Below are 24457 nucleotides of genomic sequence, written 5' to 3' on the forward strand. Positions count from 1 at the left end.
AATATACTATTAATGTTTTTTTTATTTTAATACAAAATAATTTAAATACATTTTCAATTAAATGTTTAATAATATATCAATTTTAATAATATACTTTTCATATTTGAATTTAATTTAAATACATTTACAATAAAAAATAAAAATAAAACAATATTATTTTTAATGGTAATTGTTAGTATTTAAATATTTTAATATTCATTAACACAGGTCTCACCCTACTTTCTATTCACAGTGTAGTTTTCTGATGTCCAGTTATTATATTACTGTATTATATTATATTATAAACTTCATGGATGAGCTCATATCAGCTGCAGTATGTCTATAAATGCGTGTTATAAATTGGCCATCTATTCCATCCCAGAATTCCCTGATTCTTGGCTCAGGTCATGTGGTTATTGAGTTAAGCGTGAGGTGTTTCTCTAGTGATTTACTGACTAAAATAACTCCGCTGATGTTGACAGAGTAAATGTTGTTGTGGTCGGCTCTGATCCGAATACTGATCACACACACACACAGAAAAGTACTGTAATTTGTAATATTATATTTTTAATGTTAATTTTACATTTCATAATATTTTAATATTCATTAACACAGGTCTCACCCTACTTTCTATTCACAGTGTAGTTTTCTGATGTCCAGTTATTATATTACTGTATTATATTATATTATAAACTTCATGGATGAGCTCATATCAGCTGCAGTATGTCTATAAATGCGTGTTATAAATTGGCCATCTATTCCATCCCAGAATTCCCTGATTCTTGGCTCAGGTCATGTGGTTATTGAGTTAAGCGTGAGGTGTTTCTCTAGTGATTTACTGACTAAAATAACTCCGCTGATGTTGACAGAGTAAATGTTGTTGTGGTCGGCTCTGATCCGAATACTGATCCGCCGCTGCAAACACACACCAACACAAGAGCATGCTGGGGGCAGGTCATGTGACCTTTGTTGGTTTTGATTGCTTCTATTGTCCTCATTTGTAAGTCGCTTTGGATAAAAGCATCTGCTAAATGACTAAATGTATATGTGATCGATTCAGAATTCAGTCATGATTTCACTGGGATTTGATCAACAACGTCTGTCTCTGTGTTTAATATCCAGCAGTACTTGTTTAAAGGACTAGTTCACCCAAAAGTTAACATTCTGTCATCATTTACTCAAATAACTTTTTACAAATAACAAAAATAACCTTGAACATTCAAATACAATAAAATAATATAAATATATAACACTATAACATGTATAAAAACTATAAAGGGATATATTTTCTATGCTGGCACATTTTAGTCCATATTAAAATGTAAAATTGCATCAAATAAATAATTTATATTAATATTTGGTTTTATTATATTTTTATATATTTGCATACATATTTATTATATATATATATATATATATATATATATATATATATATATATATATATATATATATATATATATATATATATATATATATATATATATATATATTTGTTGTATTTTATATTATATTTTTAAAATGCTAATATTATTTAATTTTAATTATATTAATAATATTTTAATATTAATTCACACAGGTATTTAGTTTTTATTAATATATATACTATTTAATGTTTTTTTATATTTTAATAATTAAAATATTAAATAATTACATTTAAATAATATATTTATGTATTATATGAATTTTATAACTATTAATAATTATTAATTATAATATTTATTATATAAAAATCTGAATTGTAAAATGAAATAGAAAAATTAAAAAATTAAAAAGAGCAGCTGCTAAACGTCTTGCCTCAGAAATAAAACTGAACAGGTTTGGAGCAAAACTGCGAGTAAATGACGACAGAATGATGATTTTGTGCGTGAACTTGCCCTTTAATGACGTTTACTGGTGTGGGTGTGTGTGTGTGTGTGTGTGTTACTCTGGTAAGGCTGAGGGTAAATGAGGCGGATCAGTAAAGAAGCAGAAGGCGGTTAATAATAATCATTTGTTTTGGAGATGAATTCTCAGAGCAGATCATTAAAGTGTTTCTGTGTGGTTTTAACATTCAGCAGAGAAACACTGACCCTGAAATCCATCAGCACTGATAAAGACTTCTGACTCTTCTCAACACGACACGAGTTCATCTTCACAATCACAGACTCCAGACGCACACAATGAATCTTTCATGAGTCAGTCAGGGCTTCGTTAGTTACTCCTAATCAACTTTAGCCAGAGCTCAGCTCAATGTGACCAGCTTTCCTTTTAGAGATGTGAATTATTCATAAATAGAGTAAACAATACTTTTGCTTTTGAGTTTTAGGTTAGAGTTAGTATGTAGTAATTGTAACAAGCTATATATATATATATATATATATATATATATATATATATATATATATATATATATATATATATATATATATATATATATATATATATATATATATATATATATATATATATATTACGTGTGTGTATATATACATATGTGTGTGTGTGTATATATATATATATTTGTTGTATTTTATATTATATTTTTAAAATGCTAATATTATTTAATTTTAATTATATTAATAATATTTTAATATTCATTAACACAGGTCTCACCCTACTTTCTATTCACAGTGTAGTTTTCTGATGTCCAGTTATTATATTACTGTATTATATTATATTATAAACTTCATGGATGAGCTCATATCAGCTGCAGTATGTCTATAAATGCGTGTTATAAATTGGCCATCTATTCCATCCCAGAATTCCCTGATTCTTGGCTCAGGTCATGTGGTTATTGAGTTAAGCGTGAGGTGTTTCTCTAGTGATTTACTGACTAAAATAACTCCGCTGATGTTGACAGAGTAAATGTTGTTGTGGTCGGCTCTGATCCGAATACTGATCCGCCGCTGCAAACACACACCAACACAAGAGCATGCTGGGGGCAGGTCATGTGACCTTTGTTGGTTTTGATTGCTTCTATTGTCCTCATTTGTAAGTCGCTTTGGATAAAAGCATCTGCTAAATGACTAAATGTATATGTGATCGATTCAGAATTCAGTCATGATTTCACTGGGATTTGATCAACAACGTCTGTCTCTGTGTTTAATATCCAGCAGTACTTGTTTAAAGGACTAGTTCACCCAAAAGTTAACATTCTGTCATCATTTACTCAAATAACTTTTTACAAATAACAAAAATAACCTTGAACATTCAAATACAATAAAATAATATAAATATATAACACTATAACATGTATAAAAACTATAAAGGGATATATTTTCTATGCTGGCACATTTTAGTCCATATTAAAATGTAAAATTGCATCAAATAAATAATTTATATTAATATTTGGTTTTATTATATTTTTATATATTTGCATACATATTTATTATATATATATATATATATATATATATATATATATATATATATATATATATATTTGTTGTATTTTATATTATATATTATATTTTTAAAATGCTAATATTATTTAATTTTAATTATATTAATAATATTTTAATATTAATTCACACAGGTATTTAGTTTTTATTAATATATATACTATTTAATGTTTTTTTATATTTTAATAATTAAAATATTAAATAATTACATTTAAATAATATATTTATGTATTATATGAATTTTATAACTATTAATAATTATTAATTATAATATTTATTATATAAAAATCTGAATTGTAAAATGAAATAGAAAAATTAAAAATTAAAAGAGCAGCTGCTAAACGCGTCTTGCCTCAGAAATAAAACTGAACAGGTTTGGAGCAAAACTGCGAGTAAATGACGACAGAATGATGATTTTGTGCGTGAACTTGCCCTTTAATGACGTTTACTGGTGTGGGTGTGTGTGTGTGTGTGTTACTCTTGTAAGGCTGAGGGTAAATGAGGCGGATCAGTAAAGAAGCAGAAGGCGGTTAATAATAATCATTTGTTTTGGAGATGAATTCTCAGAGCAGATCATTAAAGTGTTTCTGTGTGGTTTTAACATTCAGCAGAGAAACACTGACCCTGAAATCCATCAGCACTGATAAAGACTTCTGACTCTTCTCAACACGACACGAGTTCATCTTCACAATCACAGACTCCAGACGCACACAATGAATCTTTCATGAGTCAGTCAGGGCTTCGTTAGTTACTCCTAATCAACTTTAGCCAGAGCTCAGCTCAATGTGACCAGCTTTCCTTTTAGAGATGTGAATTATTCATAAATAGAGTAAACAATACTTTTGCTTTTGAGTTTTAGGTTAGAGTTAGTATGTAGTAATTGTAACAAGCTATATATATATATATATATATATATATATATATATATATATATATATATATATATATATATATATATATATATATATATATATATATATATATATATATATATATATATATATATATATATTATTACGTGTGTGTGTATATATACATATGTGTGTGTGTGTGTGTGTGTATATATATATATATATATTTATTAAATGTATAGTAGTAGTTTGTGGTCTATCTTCATTTGGTGTTCAGTTAACGTGAACAAACATTTAAAATGGTTTTATTTTTATAATAACTGTTCTGTAAAGAATGAAAGGTCACGTGGTCTGACACACACAGGTGTGTTTTGCGTTTCTCTGGTGTGTAAACAGACAGTTTTCTCATTTCTCCGGCTCAGACATAAACAAATTTCACGCTGGGCCGCATAAAGATAAAGAGAGAAGCTGATAGATGCGTCGTCTCTCCATCAGAGCCTTTCTTCCAGACGCTAATTACACTTAAATACGCTGAGATGGGGAAGAAGAGGAGCGGAGAGGAGGAAGAGTGTGGCGCTGCGGATACAAGACGCTTGACAAATGAAATGAGCAGATTAATCGAATCCCACAGACACTGAGCCTATTCTGAACATAATCCCACAATCTGTGCTGAGGAATTACTGTAGATATCAGCCAGTGACGAGAATATTAAGCTCTGACTGTAAACCAATGCGTTTATTACAGTTAAACCAGGGTTATTATAGTCAACTAAAACTAAAACCATAACAAACACATGGTAAACTAAAATATCTCAAAAATTATTTTATTTCAGCTAGTTGACAAAGCAACATTTCTCATTTACATTTAGTTTATGAATACATATAGAAAAGAATAACTATTAAAATAACTAAAACTGAAACCAAAATAAAAATTAATAAAAGCTATAGACATTTATATATAAACAGTAATAAACTAAACTAAAACTAAAATAAAAACTCATGTAGTTAACTATGGAGTCTTATTGTAAAGTGTTACCCAAATATTAAGATTTTTATGATGTTATGTAGCTGAAATAGAATTTTTGCATGTTCCAAGATGTAATGTTTTATGGTTCTTGTTGTTTTTATAGGGCTACCATCGACCGAATCACTACATCGCCACACAAGGTAAGACAAACAGTCATTATTTTATTTCTGAAAAACTTTATTTATTTACCTTTATTTAACCAGAAAGTCTCACTGAGATTGAAATCTCTTTTACAAGAGAGGCCTGGCCAAGGTAGCAGCTCTTTCACCGCCTGTGTTAAAATTGGAGCAAGTGTATAAATAATAGTATCATCAGCATAAAAGTGTTTTTTGCTTGAATGTCCTTACCCAAATCATTTATATGAATTCAAAACCAAGTATGTCCCAAAATGGAACCCTGGGGAACCCCTTTAGATTCATCAAGATATGTGACATTGAACCACAAAATCAGTCATAAGGGTCAATCTTTTGAAATTAAGATTTATACATCATCTGAAACCTGGATGAATAAGCTTTCCATTGGTGCATGGTTTGTTAGGATCGGACAATATTTGGCCGAGAGACGACTAAATATTGAGAAAATCGCCTTTAAAGTTGAACAAATGAAGTTCTTAGCAATGCATTTTACTAATCAAAAATTAAGGAAATTTACAAAATATCTCCATGGTACATGATCTTTACTTAATATCCTAATGATTTTTGGAATAATAGAAAAATTGATAATTTTGACTCATACAATGTATTGTTGGCTATTGCTACAAATATACCTGTGCTGCTTATGACTGCTTCTGTGCTGCAGGGACACATATATCAATAAAATCAGATTTGAGACCCTCCACTTGAACACACCGAGTCCGATTAATTTCTAAACCATTTAAATTTGTAAACTTTGGACTGAAGTGTGTTAGAAGTTGTTACACACACACACACACACACACACACACACACACACTGAGCCATTTAATGCTGAAACGGCATCTTGAAACAATTAATCATCTGTTGTTGTTGTTGTGGGGGGTTTAGTACAGAATAAATGGATTAGCCGCTATGTGTCTGGCCTAATCTGGCTGTCAGCGCATGCGTTCTCCCAGCATGCCCCTGGAGGCCGCGTCTGATTGCTAGTTAATTGTTGTGAGATGTTTCTGGAGTGCTGGACCGCGGTGAGTTCCAGCGCTCTGAACGCAATCGCTTCCTTTAATAGACTGGTTTAGCTGCGCTGGAGCGGCGTAATTACCTGTTTACTGGAGCGAATCCTGGCTCGTCCTCAGGGATGCCAGCGACTAAAACGCCTCTTTCACTTACTCCCTCTCTGTCCTTTCATTCTGTGCTGTCCAGCAGCCATTTACAACCCAGTCCCACACGCTACACAGCACAGACTTTAAAATCAGCCAATCAGAGCTCGTTTAGTGTTCACACAGCCAATGAGATTCCATTGTAGGCCCGGCCACACACTTCTTATAATTTAGCAGTGTATTCTGTGATCTCAGTGTTCACACTCACCTGTTTAATGAGTATAACGGGTCTCTCAGTAAATGACGTGTGGGAGAAACCGTTGTCGTCTTCCTCAATTACAGGCCAGCGTTCAAAGGAGAATCAGTTTTAACAGGACAAGAACAGAAAAAGCTTTAACAAGCCTGAAGTTGCTCAGATCAAAGCGAGACGCGGCCGTGAACATCACACTGATTCCTCCTCATTTATTCAGCTCTGCAGGTTTAGGAAGATTAGATTTACTTTATTATTTTTTCTTGTTTGTATTTTGCATACGAGTGATTCTTAGAGTAATTTTGACTTGTTTTTTTTTTTTTATACACACTCATTCTACTGTTTAAGGAGATATTATTAATTGTTGTAAATGTTTTATTGCGTCTCTTTAATGACTTGTTCATCATTTATAAGAGCTTGAAAGCTGTAATTCCTTGTAAAATATTTAGAATTTCTTTTACTCAAAAATTAAGATTCTGTCATCATTTACACACCTTTAAAAAACTGATAAGAAGTTTACTGCAATTGCAATTTAAATTGCAATTTTTGTATTTATGTATTTAGTAAGTATGCTGTGTTTGTTTGTGGGGCTGATTTACTACATAAAAATATTAAGCAAAATATTAAATACTACTGTTGTAATATTTCACTGTAACATAAAAAATATTGAATATTTATATTGATATTTAGTTTTATTATGGTTTTATTAATTCATCGCCTATAAAAATTCATACTAACAAAATAAAAAAAAATAGTAATTGATCAAAAGTAATGTTATTTTACAATACAGCTTTAAAATTGCAATACTAATATTTTATTTATTTCCTCATTTTCAGATTTTCACTCTGAAACACGGCATTTCATGATTTCAAAAAGTCAATCAGTTGTGCAGCGCTAATGTACAAATGACTGTCTTTCGTGAAATACAAAAAAAAAAAGAAACATGTTTAGAAAATGTTGCTTGGACCCCATGCAGTCTTACTTGAAACAAATCTTTTTGTTGCACAGAAGAAAGTATGAAAGATATGGGAGTCAGTAAATGATGACAGAATTTGCGTTTCTGTGTGAATTATCACTCTGAACACCGAGAATCTTTATTTGAGGACACTGATGTAGTAAAGCACAGATGAAACATAGAAGAAGGTTCATTAAAAGTTCCCTCCACTTAAAAGAATCAGTGACAGTGTAAGTCCAGGACTCAATTACACACACTAGGAATATGCTCCTGCACAATGTGAGAAACGACTGGAGTCGTGCATAAATGCAGCGCACATGAGCGTCAGACGAGCAGCTGCACTCGTCTTCTATGACGGCTGAAAAAATGGGAATAATTTTGCCGTGCCGAATCCCCGAGGTCTCATTGAAACGAGCTCGCTAGAACGATGAAAGCATTAGTCCCCCCGGTGCGGGAACAGCGGCCTGACAGCAGCGCGCCGCTAAAGTCTTCTTCCCGCTGAGCGCTCGCGAAGTAATTGCTGTTGGCTGACTCCACTTACAGCTGAAGCGGACTGAAGCGAGCCGCTTAGAGGATCAGCAAATTACAGCAAATGTCAGCGCAATTCTCCCGGTGCGGTCCGGACGTGAGATCCCATCTACGCTTAGGATTTAGCTATTTAAGGATTATCTAAACGCTGCGTGTGTGTGTGTGTTTCTCGTAGGGAATACTTCTACAACAAAGAGTTTATCATTACGATTATAGATGTTATTGCTCAGACTCGTCTCTTTTATAGCTCAGGAGGAACATCTGAGAACCTGAAGATGATGTAGAGATGTCAGCTGTTGTCATAAATCTGTAAAAATCAATGTGGAAGAATTTGATGAGAAATGATTGAGATCATAATGAGATTTGACGATCTGAGCACAGTTTTGAGACCCAGTCTTTTTTCTTACGAGAAACATCTGAGAAGCAAGAGACTCAATTTGATCTCACTTTTGTCCAGGAGAAACAACTGAGATGCTGTAGAGACATCAACTGTTCTTATAGAGCTATAAAGTTAATGTGGAAGAATTTGACAAGAAATGATTGAGATCGTAATGAGATCTATGACATTTGATTGCAGGCGAGTCTGAGTGCAATTAGAGATTTTTCTGAGCAGACATATAAGAGATTATGTGAGATACTCTGAGAAACAGACTCCATTTAATCTCATTTCTGACTGGAGAAACAACTGAGATAACGTAAAGTCTGAATAATTCTACAATGTGTCAAGAAAACAGTTTATTGTTATTATCATCATAAACGTTATTGCTCAGTCTTTTCTCTTTTATAGCTCGGCAGAAACATCTGAGAAGCTAAAGACTCCATTTAATCTCGTTTCTGTCTAAAGTGTTGTTACAGAGCCATAAAATGTATGTTAAAAAGAATTTAATGAGAAATGATTGAGATCATAATGAGATCTGACTTTTGATTGAAGGCGAGTCTGAGCACAGTTTTGAGACCCATGTGAGAAACATCTGAGAAGCAGGAGACTTCATTTAAACAGATGAGATATTGTTTAGGTGTTTATTGTTCTTCCTGATGGTCATCTGCACTCCTCACATTGATAAATGTAATTAATCGAAGCACATCAGGAAGGATCCAGTACATTACTGTGATTAAGAGGCGTCTAGTTTTGACAGATCTTAATTAAGTTCGTCAGGCTCAGACGATAACGAGAGCTCACCCACGAGCAAAGTCATCGGTAAAGAGTTCTCCAGGACACGAGTGTTTGCTAACGCCGCTGTTTCTGTGTGCGTATGAATATGTAAAATTGAGCTTCTTGCTCGTGTTTTTCTGTCTTTTTTCTGCTGCATGCAATTTGCTTTGGCTCAGAGCGAACGCATCAGCGCCGCAGAACGTGAGCGCAGATTTGCATGAGCTAATTAGCTTGTCAAAAGTCATTTTGGAATTTGCTTGTTGATTAAAAACAATGCTAATTAGAATTAATTAAACGTGTGATTTTAATTCCTTCGACTGCGCTGTTATTACCGGGCGCTGACTTACATGTTGCCCTTATTAAGTTGATTCGGAGCTTTAATGGAAACGCAGACGCACAAATCTGTTGCTGCTCGTTTGCATGCATTTATGAACGAGGCGTTTGAAAGTTTGAGCTCCGCTGCTGGAAAACACGTCCCGTAATCCAACAAAGAGCCGGGGCTTCATGACTTCTGCTCCGGTGTCACTCTGGATTATGTTCAGTGGACTGTTTAATGGCTTTATGTGCTGGAGGAGTCAATCGGGTCACATTTCAGCCTGAAATCAAAAGAACAAAATGTATTTCTGCATAAGTAAAATAACTCTGTTGTTGACGCACAGTATGAATATAGAGCTATAAAGTTCATGTGGAAGGATTTGATGAGAAATGTTAGTTTATGATGAGATCTGATTTTTATATTTATATATTTAAAAACTAATTTTTATGATTTTTTTTGAAGATATGTTTATTTTAAATGATATAATGTATTTAATAGGATTTTTTGATAATTATTGACAACGTAAGAATATAGCTCTATAAAAAGAATGTTGAACAATTTGATGAGAAATATTTGCATTCATGTTTTACACACACACACACATAGATAGAATATATGTATAAGGAAAATAAAATAAATTTAGTTTTTAGAAAGTTTCTTTACAATGTTTTGAAGCAAAATGAAGTTTATCTTATAGTTTTTTGTTTGTTTTTGACGGTTGTTGACATTCAGTATTTGATGAGAAATGTTTGCGTTCATAATGATTCATACTGATTTTTTTTGTTTTTGAGATCTGTTATTTATGTATTGTATTGTATTGTATTTTATATGAGATTAATATATATATATATATATGTATATATGACATTTGTATATGCACAGTTTGAGACATTGCTGATCTTTTCTGAAGCGCTAGATGAGACGAGAAACATGAGTCCACAGCAGTTTGCTCTCTATTTAATCTCATATCTGTCTTGGAGAAATATTTTTATTGTGACATTATTCTCTTGATTTTTGTGAAATGAGTTCTTTGGTTGCTCCTCAGGTCCGATGCAGGAGACCATCTATGACTTCTGGAGGATGGTGTGGCAGGAGAACACGGCAACTATCGTCATGGTTACCAATCTGGTTGAAGTCGGCCGGGTGAGTGAAGCCGTCGATCCTCTGGAGTTTAATTTTCCCCTGATCACAGACAAACTCAGAGCTCTTAGTTCTATTGATTTTATTAAAGACAAAATGAAAGGAATCTCTCCGGACCGAACCCTGGTAAACATCTGAGATGTAAAACAAAAGACTGTGAAAGCTTGAGGGAAGAGCGATGAACACAAACACAGACATCTCCAGACCTTCCAACATCAGCATCCAGAAACCTCAGAAGAGTCTGATTCAGATCTTCAGCTCAGGTTTTACTGTTCAAAGTTCAAAGTCACTGTCAGTCAGTCACTGGCCGTTTGATATCGTTCCTAGTTGTTGTGTGGAGTAGATTGGTTATTAAAACTTTGTGCTTATAGTTATTGTTTTTGGTGTAAAAAGGCCTTCAGATCAAACTCTGAAAAATGTTAATACTTCTCACACATTACAAAAAAAAAAAAAAAATAAACATGAGAACATATGATTTTTTTAAAACTGTAAATAAGAACTTTTTCTTAAACATGTTTGTTTTCACACATAAATATTATAAACATATTATAAATTTTATTTATAATAAATTTTATGTAAACGTTAACTGAAAATAAAATATTAAACTTAAACATATTTTATTTCATCTAGTTGCAAAGGCAACATTTCTCAGTTTAATTTATTTTAACTTGATGTACTAAATTAACTAACACTGAATTAATAAAAACTATATAGACTATATAGGTATTTTAAAAAACTAATATAACGACAAATAAAATTGTAAAACAAAATTACTATAACTAAAATAAAAATGAAAATTGAAAATCTAAAAATAAGAAACTGGTTCAAAATATTAATAAATACTAAAGACATTAAAAATAATACAAATTACTAAAGCAAAATTACTAAAACCAAATAAAAATAATTTACTTAAAATATTAATAAACTATATAGTATAGACATGTTAAAAAAATGACTAAAATGAACTAAAATTAAAATGAAAACTGAACTATATAGATATATTACTATTATTATATATGTATATTTCATTATATATATGTGTGTGTATATACAGTGGGGCAAAAAAGTATTTAGTCAGCCACCAATTGTGCAAGTTCTCCCACTTAAAAAGATGAGAGAGGCCTGTAATTTTCATCATAGGTATACCTCAACTATGAGAGACAAAATGAGAAGAAAAAAATCCAGAAAATCACATTGTAGGATTTTTAAAGAATTAATTGGTAAATTCCTCGGTAAAATAAGTATTTGGTCACCTACAAACAAGCAAGATTTCTGGCTCTCACAGACCTGTAACTTCTTCTTTAAGAGGCTCCTCTGTCCTCCACTCGTTACCTGTATTAATGGCATCTGTTTGAACTCGTTATCAGTATAAAAGACACCTGTCCACAACCTCAAACAGTCCAACTCCAAACTCCACCATGGCCAAGACCGAAGACACCAGAAACACAATTGTAGACCTGCACCAGGCTGGGAAGACTGAATCTGCAGTAGCTAAGCAGCTTGGTGTGAAGAAATCAACTGTGGGAGCAATTATTAGAAAATGGAAGACATACAAGACCACTGATAATCTCCTCGATCTGGGGCTCCATGCAAGATCTCACCCGTGGGGTCAAAATGATCACAAGAACTGTGAGCAAAAATCCCAGAACCACACGGGGGGACCTAGTGAATGACCTGCAGAGAGCTGGGACCAAAGTAACAAAGGCCTCAAATCCTGCAGTGCCAGACGTGTCCCCCTGCTTAAGCCAGTACATGTCCGGCCCGTCTGAAGTTTGCTAGAGAGCATTTGGATGATCATATGGTCAGATGAAACCAAAATAGAACTTTTTGGTAAAAACTCAACTTGTCGTGTTTGGAGGAGAAAGAATGCTGAGTTGCATCCAAAGAACACCATACCTACTGTGAAGCATGGGGGTGGAAACATCATGCTTTGGGGCTGTTTTTCTGCAAAGGGACCAGGACGACTGATCCGTGTAAACGAAAGAATGAATGGGGCCATGTATCGTGAGATTTTGAGTGAAAACCTCCTTCCATCAGCAAGGGCATTGAAGATGAAACGTGGCTGGGTCTTTCAGCATGACAATGATCCCAAACACACCGCCCGGGCAACGAAGGAGTGGCTTCGTAAGAAGCATTTCAAGGTCCTGGAGTGGCCTAGCCAGTCTCCAGATCTCAACCCCATCGAAAATCTTTGGAGGGAGTTGAAAGTCCGTGTTGCCCAGCGACAGCCCCAAAACATTACTGCTCTAGAGGAGATCTGCATGGAGGAATGGGCCAAAATACCAGCAACAGTGTGTGAAAACCTTGTGAAGACTTACAGAAAACATTTGACCTCTGTCATTGCCAACAAAGGGTATATAACAAAGTATTGAGATGAAATTTTGTTATTGACCAAATACTTATTTTCCACCATAATTTGCAAATAAATTCTTTAAAAATCCTACAATGTGATTTTCTGGATTATATGTGTGTGTATATACAGGTGCTGGTCATATAATTAGAATATCATCAAAAAGTTGATTTATTTCACTAATTCCATTCAAAAAGTGAAACTTGTATATTATATTCATTCATTACACACAGACTGATATATTTCAAATGTTTATTTCTTTTAATTTTGATGATTAGAGCTTACAGCTCATGAAAGTCAAAAATCAGTATCTCAAAATATTAGAATATTACTTAAGACCAATACAAAGAAAGGATTTTTAGAAATCTTGGCCAACTGAAAAGTATGAAAATGAAAAGTATGAGCATGTACAGCACTCAATACTTAGTTGGGGCTCCTTTGCCTGAATTACTGCAGCAATGCGGCGTGGCATGGAGTCGATCAGTCTGTGGCACTGCTCAGGTGTTATGAGAGCCCAGGTTGCTCTGATAGTGGCCTTCAGCTCTTCTGCATTGTTGGGTCTGGTGTCTCTCATCTTCCTCTTGACAATACCCCATAGATTCTCTATGGGGTTCAGGTCAGGCGAGTTTGCTGGCCAATCAAGCACAGTAACACTATGGTCATTGAACCAGCTTTTGGTACCTTTGGCAGTGTGGGCAGGTGCCAAGTCCTGCTGGAAAATGAAATCAGCATCTCCATAAAGCTTGTCAACAGAAGGAAGCATGAAGTGCTCTAAAATCTCCTGGTAGATGGCTGCGTTGACTGTGGACTTCAGAAAACACAGTGGACCAACACCAGCAGATGACATGGCAGCCCAAATCATCACTGACTGTGGAAACTTCACACTGGACTTCAAGCAACATGGATTCTGTGCCTCCACTCTTCCTTCAGACTCTGGGACCTTGATTTCCAAATGAAATGTAAAATTTACTTTCATCTGAAAAGAGGACTTTGGACCACTGAGCAACAGTCCAGTTCTTTTTCTCCACAGCCCAGTTAAGATGCTTCTGACGTTGTCTCTGGTTCAGAAGTGGCTTGGTAGCCCTTTTCCTGAAGACGCCTGAGCGTGGTGACTCTTGATGCACTGACTCCAGCTTCAGTTCTCTCCTTGTGAAGCTCTCACAAGTGTTTGAATCGGCTTTGCTTGACTGTATTCTCAAGCTTGGTCATCCCTGTTGCTTGTGCACCTTTTCCTACCCAAATTCTTCCTTCCAGTCAACTTTGCATTTAATATGCTTTGATACAGCACTCTGTAAACAGCCACACCTTTCAGTAATGACCTTCTGTGACTTACCCTCTTGTGGAGGGTGTCAATGTTCGTCTTCTGGATCATTGCCAAGTCAGCAGTCTTCCCATTATTGTGGTTTCAAAGAACAAGAGATACCCAGAATTTATACTGTAGGGATGGTCATTTATTCAAACTCAAATGTAAATATTCTAATATTTTGAGATACTGATTTTTGACTTTCATGAGCTGTAAGCTCTAATCATCAAAATTAAAAGAAATAAACATTTGAAATATATCAGTCTGTGTGTAATGAATGAATATAATATACAAGTTTCACTTTTTGAATGGAATTAGTGAAATAAATCAACTTTTTGATGATATTCTAATTATATGACCAGCACCTGTATAACTAAAATTAAAATGAAAACTAAAAATTTAAACATAATTCAATTCAAACTAATTCAAAATGCTAATAAAACTATATAGACATATTATAAAAATAATAAAATCTCAAAAATATTACTAAAACAAACGCTGAGATTATGGGTTTGATTCCCAGCTAACTGAAATTAACCCGCAAACATTATAATCGTAATAGAAATTTTGTGCGCACATTCCACAACATGACAAAACTGACAACTCAAAAATCAGTGCTGTAGCTGTAACGTAATACAAGTGTTAATGTTGATGTTAATGTTGAGCGGAAGTGCTTCACTGACTCTGGACGAGGTGACCAGTGTTCGCAGTGACTCTCCTCCTCATCGTTTCTGTCTGTATCACTGGCTAAGAGTAAATTAAACCGTGTTTGCCGTCCGTCGGCGTTTGCGCACATCTGCTCACCTGCTATTGTTCAGCAGACGCGCGACTCTTCTTCCCGACGGGACGCTGCTTTCTCTGACCGACGCTTTCAAAGAGATGAGAGAGTGAAGCAGCTCCAGCCTCATCAACACCACCATCTGCTGCTCCTCACTGATCCGCTCCGGGAATACACCGCATTCACTCCGAGCTGGAGACGCTTCCTTCTGACACACACACACAGAGAGAGACACACACACACAGAGAGAGACACACACACAGAGAGAGACACACACACACACACACACACACACACACACACACACACACACAGAGAGACACACACACACACACACAGAGAGACACACACACACACACACACAGAGAGACACACACACACACACAGAGAGACACACACACACACACACACACACAGAGAGACACACACACACACACACACACACACACACAGAGAGACACACACAGAGAGAGAGACACACACACACACACACACACAGAGAGAGAGAGACACACACACACACACACACACACACACACACACACAGAGAGAGAGACACACACACACACACACACACACACACAGAGAGAGGCACAGACACTCACACTCACACTCAAACACACACACACACACACACACACACACACACACTGCTCATCCTAATCAAAGACTGTCTGCCACTATTTAACTTCAGCTGACAAAGTCCATCTACATTAACGCTACAGACATGAAAGGTGTGTGTGTGTGTGTGTGTGTGTGTGTGTGTCTCTCTCTGTCTCAATTCAATTCAATTCGATTCAAAATTGCTTCACTGGTAACAGTGCGTCTCTGTCTCGATCTCTCCCGTCTCACAGCGAGCACACACTCTTTGCTCTCTGGGCAAGCAGCTCGCTCTGTGTCCGCCGGTCTCGATGGCTAGTCTGTGCTCACTGAGCCGTCTCTGACACTGGAGATATTCTTCTAATTCATATTTTGATCTTATAGTTCAATAGAGTTCTAATTTACTTTGTGTTTTGGTTTCTTGATCCCAATGTTCCAGATATATATTTTTAGATTGTTTGATAATTTGATTTTTGATGTTTGTGTGAGAAGCAGTGCTGGTCTGAGACTGGTTAGAGTTAGTAGAGTTAGTCCGGTTAGTGAGTCTAAGGGGACTCTTTTCGGGGTTCAGTTCTTGGGTTTGTAGTGCTTTAAAATGTAGTGATTCTGTGGGACTTGATTTTAGATGCATCCAGAATTTGAGGGATCTTTTTTGTATATTTATAATCCATGTGAATCGTGTGTGTGTGTGTGTGTGTGAGCTGCTAATTAAGATCAGCAGCAGATCTCACGTCTCTGTTGTGTCAGAAATATTTCTGTCCAGCCGGTGAACAGGAAACACTCGCCGTATCTGAGGCTTCCTGGACATCTGTTGAACCTCACAACCGCCTTTACCCACAATGCATTTCACCCTATCATGCGTCTTTCATGCTTTAGATGTCGGTGATGTATTAACATTTGTATTAGTATTTTTCTATTTTCCTTTTTTTTTTTTTTTTAATTTTTGTTTCTGTAATTTTTATTTTTATTTTTTATTTTTTTTTTTTATGTCAGCTAACATTTATTTTATTTCAAGTAACAAAAATGTTTTTTTAATGGTTTTGTTTTAGTTTAGGTTTTTTTTTTTGTGTGTGTGTGTGTATATATGTTTGTTTGTTTGTTAGTTTCAGTTACAAAGTGAGTTACAAAGCAAAAATGAGATTTTATTTTTTTATTTTATTTTAGTTAACTTTTACTTTATAACAAGGGTAACACTTTACAATAAGGTTCATTAGTTAACATTAGTTAACCACTTTAGTTAACATGAACTAAGAATGAACAATACATCTACAGCATTTATTTATCTTAGTTCATTTATCTTACTAATGCATTATTAAAATCAAAAGTTGTGCATGTTGACATTAACGCACTGTGAATTAACATGAACTAACAACGAACAACTCTATTTTCATTAACAAAGATTAATAATTACTGTAATGTATTTTTTGTGTATATATTTTGTTGTGTATATATATAATGTGTGTGCGTGCACGTGAGAGTGTGTGCTTGTGTGTGCGCATGAGAGTGTGTGTGTGTGTGTGTGTGCGTGCGTGTGAGAGTGTGTGTGTGTGTGTGTGTGTGTGTGTGTGTGTGTGTGTGTGTGTGTGTGTGTGTGAGTGTGTGTGTGTGCGTGAGAGTGTGTGTGTGTGTGTGTGTGTGTGTGTGTGTGCGTGAGAGTGTGTGTGTGTGTGTGTGTGTGTGTGTGTGTGTGTGTGTGTGTGCGTGCGTGTGTTCTTCTCTGCGCTGGTCATCTGGTGATCTGTAAGCTGATTAATGGATGTGTGAGTGTCAGCAGTGCTGGTTAAAGTTGGCCTGTTAGAGGCAGATTATCCGGGATAAAGGCGTCTTACTTGCTCCTCTCTAATCTGAAGACAGTGGTGCTCTGATCGTCTCTGAATCTCCGTCTCTCTGCGATCTGGGTGTGGGTTTGTGAGGGAACTGGAATTGTCGTAAGAGCCTGTGGCGAGAAGGGACCGAATCTCAGCGGAAATCTGCCACGCGAAACTAATGGGATTTTTAAAGCCCATCTTAATATCTGACAAGAACAAAAGGCTCTGGTTTGGAATAACATTTGAGTCGTTAATAAGCCATTACAGTGAGAATGAGGAATATAGCGCTGGATCGCTCCTCCTGACAGAATCACGGTTAAAATTAGAGCCAGAGAGAAGTAGGCCAGCGAGACCTTTATGAGAAACCAGATACGCATGAACACAACAATGTCACAGAACACACATCCAGCTCAACATCACTGAGAATAGAGCATTTTACTTAAAGACATTAAAGCCTGTACATAACACCAGTAGCATTAACAGTCATAACAGTTAAGCTTATTTCACCCAAAACGTTTATATGTGCATGCATGTGACATTTATTTATTTATTTGTTGTTTTGAATGCACCATTGTTGTAATGTCTTTATGCTGAATTAAACTATTTAGTTAGAGGTTTTATTGCAATACAGTAAAAATGCATCGTTACCGTAATGGGGATTACAATAAAATGTCCAGATACTGTATGTTGCACTAATGAGTTTTACTTTAGTTTTTTTATTTTATAAAATTTTTTTATTAATGAGAGTTTGAGGGGTAAATGTACTTAATTGTCAAAAATAGTGTCACAATGCAAAAAAACATTAAAAAAATTAAATAAAAACATAATAGTCCTAAAATTAGCCGTTACCATTTTTATGTGAAATATCATCCGTTTTTATTGCAATGCAGTAAAAATGTACTGATACCTTGATGAGAATATTTAGGAATAATGAGAATTACAATAAAAAAAACAATCCAGATGCATTACAGTAATGATTTTTTTATTATTTAATGAAAATTTGAGGGGTAAATGTTTTAAAAAAAGAAAATACTAGAATTAGTCTTCACTTTAATTATGTAAATTATCATTCTTTTTTATTGCAATACACTGAAAACATACTGTCGCAGTAATGAAATATCATCATGGAATAATTAGAATTAAATGTCCTGATGCTTTACAATAATGATATTTGTTTTAATTTGATTTTATTTCATTAACAAGAATTTGAGGGATAAATGTGCTTAACTGCCCCTAAAAATTAGCCTTTGCTGACCTTTTTATGTAAAATATGTGTTTTGGTGACATTCACACACACACACACACACACACACACACATACATTGGAGTCATTATTTTAGCTGGTTTGACATGTATTTTTTATTTGTTTGTTTGTTTGTTTGTTTGTTGTTTCTTCTCAACTCTAATGCTGTTTCACGTGACGGCTGCCGCTGTATTGTGACACGTGTGTGTGTGTGTGTGTGTGTGTGCTGGCAGTGAGCTGCAGGAAGTGTGTGACTGAATATGTAAATAAGTCATTATGTGATTAATGCTCTCTCGTTTAGGAGATGCTCTAATGATAATTAGGCGGGAGCCGATAGCATCACGGCCCCGTTGTTTTTCCGGCCTGACGGCGAAGAGCGAGACCGAGACGAGAAATACGCTCAGCCATTAGAGCACAATTATCCTGCTAATTAGAGCGTCTTAATACACGCATAGAAAGAAAACATGCTAATAATGAAGAGCGGATGGAAAGAATCAGCTGATAAACGGATGTCAAACTGATGGCCTGATAGTTCATTGATTTCTGACCATAAAAGTTTCCATCAGACAAATAATGAATATTTGATACATTTGAATAACTCATACATTTAGAGTTTTAATAGACATTCGATTTTCTGTCATGAGATTTCAACTATTGTTTCTTTTTAGTGCTGTCAATCGATTTAAAAAAAATTAACTAATTAATTGCACATTTTTCTGAAATTAATCGCGTTTAATCTCACCTAACATTAAAGTTTTTAAATATACTTTTATATTGCAATAATTCCACATTCAATCTTCAAATTAATGTACAAACAAAGACAATATAATTTTTAATATTTGCTTAATGGCATCTTTTTTTATGACTGAAGGCCAGTATCACTGATACCAATTAATACTGATTTCTCTATAAAATTGCCCCCCCCCCCCCCATTTAACCATTGACTATAGTCATTCAACATTAGCGTATAATTGAGAGCTATCAATTTTAACATTTATTAGACTTAAAAAATAACTTTTAATTTAAGTGAACTTAAAACAATCTTCACATAAACCCATTATAATAAATGTCATATTTACCTGTGCCCTTCAACAGAAATATAAAGAAATTGAAGTTGAAGTTATCAAACACTAAATTCTAAATTAAATATAGATGAATCCTTAAAGCTATGAAAGTTCTTTTTTTCCTCTTTTTTTCTTTTTCTTTGTCCTTTGATTAATAGACATCACAGCAGCTGGTTATTAGGTTATTTTGGCTGTTATTTCTTTAAGAGCTGCCGCTGCTGAACATGATGCGGATCTGACACTCATATTTTCTTTTTGCCATTTCTGACCCACTTCAGGTCTCTATTAATGAGCTGACGAGTTGAATCGGGTGTGTTAGATGAGGGAGACAGTGCTGGGCTGCTCCAGGACAGTTTTGAAAACCATTTCAGAGACATGTTTTTAAATGTGACTTATATAACATATTACATGCACGCACAGTTTTAAGCCAGCTTTAATCGCCTTTTTGGTAACTTCATGACTTAATTGACCACAACATTGCATGCACGTAGTTTATTTTACATTTTGATATGAAATGATACAGGCTACAGCACGCGCCGGTTTCCGCGCTCGTTTGACTCGCGCCTGGTGCTGAATTAAAGCTGGAGCACGCGTCTGAAATGTCTCCGGTTTGATGTGGTTGTAAAGACGCTCTGAGACTGAATAAATGCACTTCTTGTCGAGAGAAAAAGTGACAGAAACAGCAGTTGTGAGAGGGGTGGCCAACCCTAGCCCCGCCCCTGCGTTAATTGCGTTAAATATTTTTAACGCGTTAAACTGAAAAAATTAATCGCCTGCGTTAACGCACTAATTTTGACACCACTAGTTCTTATATATTCAACAGGTTAAACTTGTGTGGTTTTTCAGTGGCTAATACCAATATCTACAGATCAATTAACAATCAGGGTTACTATTGTTAATTAATTTAACAATACTATTGTTAATTAATTAAAAACTATCAAAAACATTTTGTTAATTAAAATAAAGCAGAACTATAATTATATATATATATGCTATAGTATATATAGCACTAAAATATATATATATATATATATATTATTAATAATTCATACATTATGAATTGAAAATGAAATATTTGAAAACGAAGATATATTGAGAAATATATTGGTAGTTTTTGAAACTGACATACACGCATATAAAGAAAACAGTGTAATAATGAAGAGCGGATGGAAAGAAGCAGCTGATAAACTGATGACAGACAGATAAACGGAGAGAGCGATGTGATTGACTTCATTAATGGCTTTGACTGATTAGAGACGGTGGTTTGGGTGTGTGTGTGTGTGTGTGTCTCTGGAGGTGTGCTCTGGTTATGGAGGGTTAACCTGGTTAATTAGTCTGGGATGATCTGCAGCAGTGGTGTCAGATATCTGGGACACTTGAAGACGTTCTTGAGTCAAAGCATTTGTACAGAATCTGAACAGGTTGTTTGAAGACATTTGTATCTCATGTTTTGATAAACTGGTGTGGGTTTTACTCAAATCACTGTGTGTGTTTGACAGGTGAAGTGCTGTAAGTACTGGCCCGATGACACTGAGATCTACAGGGACATGAAGGTGACGCTCATCGAGACTCAGCTGCTGTCCGAATACGTCATTCGAACCTTCGCTGTGGAAAAGGTTCAACGTCAAACTACAGTCAAACTTATCAGATTTACTATCAATCTACACAATCAAACTTACTGTAACGCTGATCATAACCGAGACTCAGTATCCTGTTCACAATCTCCAGTCAAACACAAAACACATCTAATCACTGCTTATTGTTTCAGTATTGTCTTCATAGCTATTTTTTGTTGGTAATTTGTCCTTTCTGATGCCATGTCTTTAAATGTGCTGTTTGTGTGTTTGTGGTCTCCAGCGAGGAGCTCATGAGATCAGGGAGATCCGTCAGTTTCATTTCACCGGCTGGCCGGATCACGGCGTCCCGTATCATGCCACGGGGCTGCTGGGTTTCGTCCGCCGGGTCAAAGCCAAGAGTCCGGCCAACGCCGGCCCGATGGTCATCCACTGCAGGTGAGCGTCAGTCTCATTCTCACAGAAACGCAAGGGAAGCTGCTAAAGGAAGGTCGATTTGTTGCTAAAAGTTGCTGAATAATATTGCACGATAACGTCATCACGTAATCTCAACGAAATATTGCCACTACTTTGAATCTCAGGCAAAAATATATCTTATATATGTTAATTTAGATTTGTTCGTAAAATAATATACATTTTGAACAATTACAATTTAACTTTTTATTTTTTTATTAGCTAGTAAACTACACATTCTGAACAGTTATGGTTTTAAGCAGTGTATTAGTAGTAGGTTAGAAAAGTCTTTAAAAATAGGGCACAATCTTCTTTGTAAATGTGAAGGAATTTTCCGTATTTTAAATTACGCATTGTATTTTGTGTTTTTTAGGTCACAGGGTTACAACAGATAATGGATAATAAATAATGTCCTGGAAAATTGCTAGTACCTTTTCCATTTTTCTAGATATTTTTCTTAAGGTCTTTGCACACCGAGTACGAAATTCTTGTCTGAAATGTTCGCACGTTAAAAAATAAATATGACCTCATGTTGTCTCAGTTCGCGTTTACACACTGCCTCCAAAACTTTCGTCCATCATAAAAAAATTGAGATCAGGTTCGATTTTCTGCATTTTGATAGAAAAAGATGACAAATATGAGAAAAAGAAGAAAAAAAACGCACACGAAAATTTGGGACTTTTTTGGGATTTGGACACTGACTTCGAAATTTTCGTTAGCATTTTTTCTTTTTGTCATCCTTTCCTATCAAAATTCTTGCTACGGATGCAAAAAAGCTAGAAAATCTAACCTGATCTGAATTTTTTATGACGGAGGTTTTGGAGGCAGTGTGTAAACATGATTGACACGACATGAGGGCATATTTATTTTTTAACGTGCAAACATTTCGACCTTTACAGTGTACTAACTGATCAACAATCCTACAGGTACAAGCTACTAACAAGATGTATCATAAATGAACAATTATTCAATTGTTCAATTATTTTTATTATTATTATTAAATTTAACAATTGCAAATATCAGCTTTTTGTGTAATTTAGATGGAACATGTCTACCTTTTTATTGTTTGAGTCACAAAAGTTACTAAAAGTTGCCAAATTTATTTTAAAAATAGCTAAATTTGTTACTATGTGCTTTTGGAAGAAAAAGTTGCTAGGGTACACACAGAAAAAAAAGGGGTTTAAAATTGTACCTTTTGGGGTACAACAGCTTGTCCCCGGAGCAGTACCCTTATAGAGCAGATATATTTGTACCTTTTTACCACTAATAGGTACATGTTAGTACCTTAGAGTAGTAATAACAGCTGTTATTTGGTCCTTAGTGCTGGAGCGGGACGCACCGGCTGCTTCATTGTGATTGACATCATGCTGGACATGGCGGAGCGAGAAGGAGTCGTGGACATTTACAACTGCGTGAGAGAACTGCGCTCCCGCAGGGTCAACATGGTGCAGACGGAGGTAACCAATCACAGACATCCTCACATCAGCCGCAGCCAATCACACACTGCTCCTGACTACAGCCCTGCCCTCTCAGACATAATTCAGAACATTTTTCTTGATATAGAGTTTCAGTATAGACAAAAGAAACAAGCACTCATATGTAACTATGATTGTATAGCCTGAGACTTTATCTGACCGTCAGCTTCGGTCAAGGACTTTCTGAGGAGCGGCGACCGCAGGCATATTTAAAATGTCACTTCATGAATGATTCACGTCAAGCTGTCAGACCGCCGTCTGCGATTGAGAGATGACCGGTCCGCATGTGGACACACAGGACAGAGACATGGAGGAGAAGGCTGAAAACACAGTCGATTATGTCCTGATCCATCTGTTCTGAAACAGTCCATAAAAGTGTGAATAATTTGATACATTTCAATAACTGATACAAATAAAAATGACAAAAGCACATGACAAAATTACTAAAAATTTAAATAGAAAAATAATAATAATAAAAAAAACATTTTGAAATGAAAACTGAAAAAAAAATATATATATATAATATAATAACAAAATATATTGAACAAAAAAAAAATCTGCAGATTTTGAAACTGACATATTAACCAAAACTAAAACACCAATCAGTCACCACATCAAATGATATCAGTGAGCTGTGATTGATATGGTTGTATTGATCTGTCATTGATATGTTGATATTTCAGGAGCAGTATGTGTTTATCCATGATGCCATATTGGAGGCGTGTCTTTGTGGCGACACCACGATCCCGGCCAATCAGCTTCGCTCGGTGTATTATGACATGAACCGCTTGGACCCGCAGACCAACTCCAGCCAGATCAAAGAGGAGTTCAGAGTCAGTGTATTAAAATATTACATATAGCTGTAAATACATTGAATGACTAAATAAAACATGTTATATTATTACTGTAATAGAATAAAATACAATAAAAATAAATTAAATATTAAAATAAATCAATAGAATATAGTGATGTAAGTGTGTGCATGAGTTTGATTTGG

At 35.0% G+C, this 24457-nt stretch overlaps 1 protein-coding gene across 10 annotated transcripts in view; it reads left to right on the forward strand.

Annotated features, from left to right (window-relative positions):
• The window catches only part of ptprma (protein tyrosine phosphatase receptor type Ma), a 270941-nt gene that overhangs the window by 233559 nt on the left and 12925 nt on the right, over window positions 1-24457 (forward strand). For all 10 annotated transcript variants that reach the window (XM_058766082.1, XM_058766073.1, XM_058766079.1 and 7 more), the window contains 6 exons: window positions 5343-5379; window positions 10718-10815; window positions 21458-21574; window positions 21816-21970; window positions 23307-23442; window positions 24144-24293. In XM_058766082.1, the coding sequence (XP_058622065.1) occupies window positions 5343-5379; window positions 10718-10815; window positions 21458-21574; window positions 21816-21970; window positions 23307-23442; window positions 24144-24293 (693 nt within the window). The remainder of the gene's footprint in view (window positions 1-5342; window positions 5380-10717; window positions 10816-21457; window positions 21575-21815; window positions 21971-23306; window positions 23443-24143; window positions 24294-24457) is intronic.

This window comes from Onychostoma macrolepis, chromosome 24 (genome assembly GCF_012432095.1).
Source record: "Onychostoma macrolepis isolate SWU-2019 chromosome 24, ASM1243209v1, whole genome shotgun sequence".
NCBI classification, from domain to species: Eukaryota; Metazoa; Chordata; class Actinopteri; order Cypriniformes; family Cyprinidae; genus Onychostoma; species Onychostoma macrolepis.